Source organism: Mus caroli, unplaced genomic scaffold (genome assembly GCF_900094665.2).
Source record: "Mus caroli unplaced genomic scaffold, CAROLI_EIJ_v1.1 scaffold_15506_1, whole genome shotgun sequence".
Lineage (NCBI taxonomy): Eukaryota > Metazoa > Chordata > Mammalia > Rodentia > Muridae > Mus > Mus caroli.
Window position 1 is genome coordinate 20304 of NW_018391379.1, and position 9784 is coordinate 30087.

Here is a 9784-nt window from a genome sequence, read left to right on the forward strand (position 1 = left end):
GCTGTGAGAATTTGAAGCCTAAGACTGAGTGGAACCATAGCTCTGAAACACCTGCTGTGGTCACCAAACAGTCATCAGCTTTAAAAAAAAAAAAAAAACACAGACAGAATCATCTATAAACATATTAACAGGGACTTAGAGTGAATAAAAGGAAGAGAAAGCTCTTAACCTAAGAGGAAACCACAGAGGCAAGAGGAAAACTGTGGCCATACCCTCCTATGATATAATAGGAAAGAACAGAGCTGAACACCAGCCTGAAATACTGTACAACTGATAACTGAGGCTGTGTCAATATGCTCTTCGAGCACAGTAGTAAGTGGCAGTATCTGCAGTGTCCACACTGGCGATCCTGAGGAATATCTGGTTGCTGGGGGTATCCTTGGAGATTGTCAGCCAGCTCATCAGGGATGGGTTATAGCCCTTATCATCATTCCACCAAATGTGTGCCAGCCACTCCAGACCCTTCCCTGAAGGCTGACACATCCAGCTCACCATCATTCCATAAGTGCTCAGTGAAAACCCAGAGAAAGAACAAGTGAGACTGAAGGTCTGGGAGGGCTGCAATTTCCCAGGTCCAGACTCTTTCAGAGTAACTTGGGAAAGGACATCTGTGGAGAAAAAGAAAAACGAAAGGTAAGTTTGGAATAGGTGAGGATAGAAAAGTAGGGAGCCTTGGCACTCACATGCAGGGACAGTCAGCAGCAGGAATGAGGAAGTAAGCCTGTCCATGTCTTCACACTAGTGAGTACACAGGCCCAGTTTGGCTTTTCAACCCAAGGTTGGGTGGATCCAGGAGGGATTTGCATTCCTGCCCCAGGTGCTGCCTCTGATGGTATACTTAAATTTTAGGACTCAAGATGTATGAATCTATAATGGGAGATGCAGGGGCCCTCAAGAGAGTTCATTTCTGCTTCCCACAGAGAGTATGTAACACACAAGGCCTGGTTCCTCAGTATACACTTCTTCAGGTGAGTGATGTTGGCATACAGTAGATTTGAGAGAGACCCTCACTTTAACACAAAGAGCCCAGACTCTGTTCACTCATCTAGGAATCACTTCCCTATGATTTTCCATTGAGGACAGATGAGACTCAAAGGGAAGATTTTACTCCCACCTTCATGGCAATCTTTGGGAGTCTTACCACTATATATTTTTCCACAAAATTGATACAGTAATTGTATAATTCTTGCATAATGTAAGAGTATATACAATCTCAATGCTGGCAATGTGAATACAATAATTCCCTGAAAGAGAGTGATTTCATTAACTTGATTGATGTGTCAGGTTCCTGGCTCACATATTTGAGTTTTCCATCTATTCAAAAATCAGTAGCTTCATCATTATATTAACCTGTATTTTTGACAACTTTAAAATCAGAAGGAGAAAGCATAAATTCTAAGCATGAGAAGTTTATTCAAGTCTCTCAGTTTCTGATGATCTTGGAAGGAGGCACAGTGGTCAGAGGATTCTGTAAGGCAGATTTTTTTTCACTGCCTTAATGCTGCAGACCCTCTGGGCCCCTTTGTCTGCATGGAACAGGTCTCTAGTCACAGGTGGGCAAAGCATCAGATGGAATGACAGATAGATGCACACAGGAGAGGTTGTGTAGAATCTGAATATAATTTGTCAAATTGAGCATCAAACTTTTTCTACAGAAGAAAATAGGGAAATTAGGTGACACATCAGCAAGGTACAAATGATGTTACCAAATGCTTAATGACTCTTACAAAAAAACAAAGGAATGTAAACACAAAGACTGGCAGGAACTTAGCAATAAAACAACTGAGACAAAGCCAGCCCTATCTAAGGTCAGCTATAGTCTTAGAAGCCGGGTGTGAGGTCTTTACACTACTAGGGCAAGGGCTTTAACACCCAAGTCATGGTTCTAATTAGGGAGTTCCGTTGTAGCTAACCATCTTATGAATAATGCAATACTCTAAAACCACAACTGTCCTTGTAACGTTTCGCCAGCAAAACATACTCGGACAACTGGATCCTTCTACGGCAAAGCTTTATTGCTTACTTATCAGGAAGACCTCGAATACAGGAAACTCAGTCCTTTTATAACCCACAAAGAGCGGTTGGAGACGTGTTTCACCCTGACTGGTTGCTCATCATCAGCCCAGTTGATGCCACAGGACAGGCAGGGCACAAGGCATGGAAAAATACCCCAGCACATGTGCAGACTACTTGTTTACTAGTTAGAACACTGGATATCAGCACCATCTTGTAATGGCGATTGCAAGGGCAGCTCCTCACACACAACCCGATCTGATCTACTTCCTAAACCATTGTAAATTCCTGTATATGACAGTGACTTGGCTTTTATTCTAAGGGATAGTGTAATACCAGAGGCAATTCTGAATGTCACTGAGCAGGCAACANTCTTCCTGAATTCCAAGCCCATGGTCAGCTCAAGGACTTTCTAGGACGTTGGAACATTGGTGAAGGCTTAGCTATGTCAGAATTCAATCTTAAAACGCACTTATAATAAGATAATATTAAAAGAGAGCACGTGGATTCATACACCAGACCAACGTGGGAATAGAATGAGTATATGGGTTAAAGAGAACACCAGACTCCAGGAGGTGAGTTTCCTTGAAACTCTCTGCCTCGTGAGTGGCTCCTAGGCCTCTCGGCCTGTCAAGCTGACTCGACTGGAGTGAGTAGCACCTTAAGAAATGTTAAAACACAATTATTCCTCTTTGTTCTTATCAGTATTGATGTTTCAGAACTTAGAGATAATAAGATTTGTCTAACTTTGATCAACGTTATGCAGTGGTTTGTTGGAATGAACATGATTGAATATATGGAAAACAAGCTTGAGTAGATGACTGATTTCATTAAAGAAGTCTACGCCAAAATCAATCAAGTTCCTTTCATGAATAAATTATCTTCATATTTTCAGATGTTTAAAAGATAAAAATATCAAGGTATGTCCATACCATAAGATAAGATCTTAGTACAAAGTTTTATTAACACAAGAAAGAGAAATGAATCCCAGAATGCTGACTGACATCAGAGGACCTGAACCCATATCATAAGATGTGCAATAAGACCTGCACTAACAATTAGGTTCCTTTTCCAGGGCTTTGTTAATGTTAACATAACTTTTTGTCTATGAGTAAATTTTGTATCTTGAAATAGAAGAATTTCTGACATTGTCCCCAGGAGACTCAAAGATCATCATGTACATCCTCATAAGGGAGGAAGGGCCCACAGAAGGCAAAGATTTTGGGATATATGACACAGAGGCTAAGTAGCCAGATTTGGATGAAGTGACCATAGTGCCAGAAAAACAAATATTGCTGAAATCTGAATATTGGACAGTCAGACAAGAGACTCTTCAAAAGACTGACTATCATATCTAACCAGGATCACAGATGTTGAACTTCACATGCTTTGTCCATGGAGGGCATAAAAATGTGATATAAGCTACAATGGAAGAAGATATTTTTCCTGAGTTTTTCACATGTGCTTGAAGTAATTCTGGGTCCAAGTCCGTAAATGTACAGACAGAGATATGAACAACATGCTACAAAAATTAAAATACACAAATATAATCAAACAAGATTTTATAAAAATTATATATAAAGCATCATGCTACTTGGGGCTCAAAAATTAGAAAATATTTCTCTAAATTTGGGTCACATTAACTCATTCACTTAGATTATTTCACTGATATACTTTATAGCTTTCAAAATTCCTGTACTCAAGTGTACTCAGCAAGAGAGCTTATTTCCACATGAGCGTTTATGTTTTTCTAATCAGTGCCATAAGCATTTCTGGGTATCCTTGTTCATCACAAGGACATGTAAGGGGGGAAAAGCACTGCAGACTGAACATGTAATAACTAAGGTGGAACTACAAATCCATCCTACAGACACTTTCAAGTACTTGGATAGAGAATGACTGTACTGTCATTGGATTCATGTGAGAAAGGCATATTATATATTGATGTTGTGAGTAAAAAGATTCCAACATGCACAGAATACAGCAGCAACCAGACATTCCTTTAGATGACATGAAAAGTCTGCTACCAGAGACAGAATCTAATCTCATGAGGTGCAAATGACATCCAGGCAGGGAAAAGAAAGTGAATCTCTTATTAGAAAACCTAGGAATCTCAGGTGTATGCCCAGTGGCCTGGAATTCTAAAATGCTAACAGTGGACAACTCGTTCTTGACAAACTAATTAAATGTTCTAAGAGTACATCCGAAAAGTAGGATGGATTTAGCACAAACCTGGAACATCACATCAGATTGAAGGGCTCTCATCCAAAAACACAACTCAGGAGACTGAAGAAGCCAGTGCCAGGAATGCTGTAAGCAGGTAAAGGAGACCTCGGAATCGGGACATTATAAAGAACATTTTCTATATTCTGATGTAATTGGTATTAATATGGTATAAAATCACCTCTTCACTACCTTCAGAGTCATTTTTCCCCAAGTCAATAAAAAACATATATATTGAGGCTTAATATTACTAATTTAGAAAAAACTTTTAGGGGAAAATATACAGAAAAGTATGTGATGAAAATAAAAATGTAAGGAAGACCAGGAAGTGGAAATGTGCATAGCTTCTCCCTCTCTCCTTCCCCTGAGGTGAGGGTTTCATGTGGCAATGGGACCCAGGTGTTCTACACTTTCCAAGCAGAGCTGCATTAGTTCAACATTGTGAATGGAACATCAAGAGCTCTGTTCGCAAGTCACAATCAATTATACTTTCCAACTGAGAAAATCCATCCTGCCAGTGGAAAGGAGTTACAGATAAATTTACAAATGCAGCTGACTATGATAGTGATGACCAAACATTTAACACATCATGTTTGAAATTCTCTCTCATTCTGTCATTTGCATATGACATTGGTTTTGTCCTTCCAATTGGGTTAATAAGTAATGAGTAAAACATATGCACAATTACTTGACAAAGAACTTTTATGTCTTAAATTGGTCGTCTTGTCACAGGAGCTCCATCACATGTATTGTATGGTCACTGAAGTCGTGTGCTGTATGGAAAGGAAGCCTTGGAGTCTCCTAGGGCTGACTCTCTCACTCTTCAGTTGTTTCTCTGCACCTGTTACTGTTTCTCTCTTAGTGAAAGTTGAATCTACACCACCCCCTGCTGGTCCTGTGCATCCTCAAAGGGACTTATTCTTGAGCACACAGGGAACCTGCTCACTGTATCTTCAAAGCTCCATGTTAGTGGTGGTAGAGCTCTGCTTAAGAGTGAACTAGTTCTTGAATGGGTAATCTGACATTTTTATGGATTCTTCCATAACTGCCCCACACTTTGTATAGACCTAATCCTCTTTTCTTTCAGGGCACATAAATTCTTCCTGAAGGTCAGCAGCCATGAAGAGGCTCTCACCTCCCAATAGTCTTGAGCCATCGTCACATAGTGCAGAGGTCCACATGTGCATGAGGTGGGTCTTGAAGCAAGGTGGGAATGAGAGTGCCTCTAATTCAATAATGACTCTGGATCACAGTAGTGGATGCAAGGAGTGTGATCAAGTGCTCTCTCTTTACCCAAGGATTTTCAGCATCCTTCCTTCTTCTGTTCTCATGCTTTTGCCTTCTCACCTTTCATTCTTTCTCCCATCCAAAGAGCCTGAACCAAGTCTTTTAGCTACTAAAGTTACATCATAAGACTTAGATCATTATTAATAATTATTTTAAGAATCCTTAAATTTACATAAATTCTATGATCGCAGCTCCAAACCCTGTTTCCTTAAAACAGAAACTAAACACAAAGCAAAATAACATTTCCTTATAGGAGTTACACAGCTTATTCTTCACTGATAGCTGGGCACAGCTCTTGTGATTTCCTGGTACAGCAGACCTCAGTCCTTCATAACACGTTTCATGTACGAACAGAAATGAATTTTTACAAAGTATTTAATATTTTGCATATAAAGCCAGACAGCTCTCTCTAATATCTCTGTAAGCCTTGTCATACCAAATCTTACAAGAAACTAGGAGAACAAACTGCTAATTGTTTGTATGCTTGTACATTGTCTTTAAAGTTCTCAAATCTTTATTTCCTCATCCTAAAGATTCCATAGCCTAGTGTACTCTCCTTCACCTATTATTTGTTTCTACATAGATACAAGTCTTTCTCCTATAAAATAAATCTGTCATTTGCTTGTATTTTATAGATTCCTTTTTTTTCTATTCATGCCTTTTCATCTTGAGACCACTTTCACTCTCTATCCTTGATATCCCCAAGTTCATCCTGGCAAATTATTACAGCAGTCATTGGACGGGACGGTACATGTATCTTCTCACATTTCCAAATTTAAGTCAACGAATTATTTCTACGAAGGAGCATTTTGGCTTTTATGACTTTTGTGATTATTTTGTCTAGATCTGTTCCCATGGCCCTGAATACCAAACAGAAATCCTTTTCCTTGTCCTCCACAGCTTCACGTACAACTCCATTCCTCATTCCTGAGATGGGCATCTGTTTCATTTATTATGGAGTGACTTGCTCTGAGTAATTAGGGGAAGTATATTCACCAGAAAGAGAGATTGACAGTAAAGTAGTCAAGAGTAGATCAATTTCAAGCCAAGAGCAGTCATCGGTACACATGGGGTATATGAGGATCAATTGGCTGGCAATGCTCCAGGGCCAGGAACTGTGTCAGAATCCCCCTTCCACAGCCATGCCAAAACCTCATGTATCTCCTCATGTGAATCAACATAGCTTACCCACAGGCCTTTTAAGATTATATGATGCTTGTTCAATTTCTGCTCACAGAGGTCAGAAAGCAGTACTAACTATGCAGAGTTGCAAATATGATGCCCAGAAGGGAGAAAATACTTTAGGGATTGATCCCAGAAAGGGTCTTTGTGTGGGTGTGTTTTTAAGGTCTTAGAATTCTATTTGAAAAAGAAATGGCTTAGTTGTTTATTTATTCATTTTGTTTTCATTAATTAAATGTAATTTTTGACAATTTCATTCACGTATATAATACACTCTAATGACTCTCACCTCTCTTACCTTTCTCTTAGCCCTGTCAAATCTCACCTTGAGGAAAGGGGTAGAAGAATGACACCAAACCAGGCCTCCCTAGAGCTTGGGGAAGGAAGTCTTTCTGTGGAGGTCATGACAGGTAGATGTCACATGGATATCATGGGCAAGCATGACCCCAACAAGCCGCAGAGCAAAATGTCCTTGTACAATTTTTGTCATGTATACCTGCTGTGATGAACACAAGAAGAAGCATAATGACCTGTGAGACAACTTTGGGGAGTTCTCCAAAAACAAGTGATGGAAGACTTTGTCTGCAAAGGAAAAGCAGAAGTTTAAAGATTTGGCCAAGAGAGAAAAATCTTGTTATGACATGGAAATGAAGAACTATGTTCTTGCCAAAGGAGATAAGACAAAAAAGGATGGGGGAGATCCAATTGATCAGAAAAGACCTCTGTCTTCCTCTTTCTGTTTTTTTCTAACAACAACAAAAGATCAAAAGTGAACACTCTGTCCTGTCTATTGGAGATACTGCAAAGAAACTGGGTGAGATGTGGCCTTAGAAATCTGCCAAAGATAAACAAACATATGAAAAGAAAGCAGATAAACAAAAAGGAGAGGTTTGAAAAGGCTATTGTGGTAAACCATACCAGGGGCAAAAGTTAAGTAGCAAAGAAGGGTACTGGTAGGCCAACAGGCTCAAAGAAGAAGAATGAAGCAAAGATGAGGAAGAGGAGGAGGAAGAAGATTATGAAGATGAGGAGGAAGAATAAATGCCTGTCTGAATGTTGAGTATCTGTGCTCATGCAATTATTTTGCTAGGAATGTGAAATTCAAGTGCAACTTAATATTTGTTTCAGTATAAAAACTGTAGAGATTCTTGTATATCTGAAGAGATTCTTTTTAGAAAAAAAATACTTTTCTGCTTATTTGATATTTTTTTAATTTACATTTCAATTGTTATTCCCTTTCCCACATTATGTCCCTTTCAGAAATTCCCTATCACATGCTCCCTTCCCCTTCTTCTATGGGGATGCTCCTCCACCAACCCACCAACTCCCACTTCCCAACCCTCAATTCCCCTACACTGGGGCATCTATCTAGCCTTCATAGGACCAAGGACTTCTCTGCGGATTGATGCATGACAAGGCCATCCTCTGCTACATATGCAGATGGAGCCATGTGTAATTTTTTGTTGATGACTTAGTCCCTGGGATCTCTGGCAGGGTCTGGTTGGTTGATATTTTGGTGCTTCCTGTAGTGTTGCAAACACCTGCAACTTGTTCACTCCTTTCTGTAACTCTTCATTGGGGAACCAGAGCTCAGTAAAATAGGTGACTGTGAACATCTGCCTCTGTATTTGTAAGACTCTGGCAGGGCCTCTCAGGAGGCAGGCATATCAGGCTCCTTTCAAAATGTACTTCTTGGCATCCACCAATCTATCTGGGTTTGATAATTGCATATGGGGTGAATCCCCAGGTAGGACAGTCCCTGGGTGCCCTTTCCTTCACTCTCTGCTTTATACTTTATTTTTATATTTGTTCTCCTTGTGAGAAGGACCAAAGCACCCACACTTTGGTCTTCCTTCTTATTGAGCTTTGTGTGGTCTGTGAATTGTATCCTAGTAATTTGGAGTTTGGGGCTAATATCCACTTATCAGGGAGTGCATACCTTTTTTTTTTCTTTTGTGATTTGGTTACCTCACTCAGGATTATATTTTCTAATACTATTCATTTGCCTAAGAATCTCATGAATCCATCATTTTTAATAGCAGAATAGTAGTCCATTGTGTAACTGTCCCATATTTTCTGTATTCTTTCCTCTGTTTAAGGACATCTGAGTGCTTTCCAGTTCCTGGTTATTATAAATAAGGCTGCAATGAATGTAGTGGGGCATGTACCCTTATTACATGTTGGAGCATCTTCTGGGTATATGCCCAAGAGTGGTATTGCTGGGTCCTCATATATTACTATGTCAAGTATTCTGAGGAACTGTCAGACTGATTTCTACAATTGTACCAGTTTTTAATCCCACCAGCATTGGAGGAGTTTTCCTCTTTCTCCAAATCCTCATCAGCATCTACTATCACTTGAGCATTTAATCTTAGAAATTCTGACTTATGTGAGGTGGAATCTCAGGGTTGTTTTTATTTGCAATTCCCTGATGAATAAGGATGTTCAACATTTCTTTAATTTCATCTGTCCGATAGATATTCCTCAGTTGAGACTTCTTTGTTTAGCTCTGTACCACATTTTAATAGGGTTATTTGGTTCTCTGGAGACTAACTTCTTGAGTTCTTTGTATATATTGGATATTAGCCCCCTATAAGTTGCAGGATGGGTAAAAATCTTTTCCCAATCTGTTGATTGCCATTTTCTCCTTTTGACAGTGTCCTTTGCCTTACAGAAGCTTTGCAATTTCATGAGGTCTCATTTGTCTATTCTTCAACTTAGATCATAAGCTATTGGTATCTCTTCAGGAAATTTGAGACTGGGACGACTTTGATGAGACTAGATAATAACATATATCCTCAGAATCTACCTAAGTTACCACACACAAACATTGAGTTGATAAAAGAGTTCTGTAAAAAGTGATTTAGTATTACTTTTGTCCTTCATATAGGAATTACCCTAATGTGGCTTTGAGTCAGGATGCATTTTCACTGGTGGCTCACAACCATCTGTAATTGGATCTGATGCCCTTTACTGGTGTGTCTGAAGACAGCTACAGTGTACTCATCATATATATCAAATAAGTAAATTTAATAAATAAATAAATAGCTCTTCCGGTCAGAAAAGCACCTGGGCAGCT

General features: G+C 39.4%; 1 gene segment (V, D, J or C); it reads right to left on the reverse strand.

Annotated features, from left to right (window-relative positions):
- Window positions 1–288: 288 nt before the first annotated feature.
- On the reverse strand, window positions 289–729 carry LOC110289153. The segment is given in 2 exon segments: window positions 289–608; window positions 684–729. Coding segments are annotated over 2 exon segments (366 nt in total).
- Between the last annotated feature and the right edge of the window lie 9055 nt (window positions 730–9784).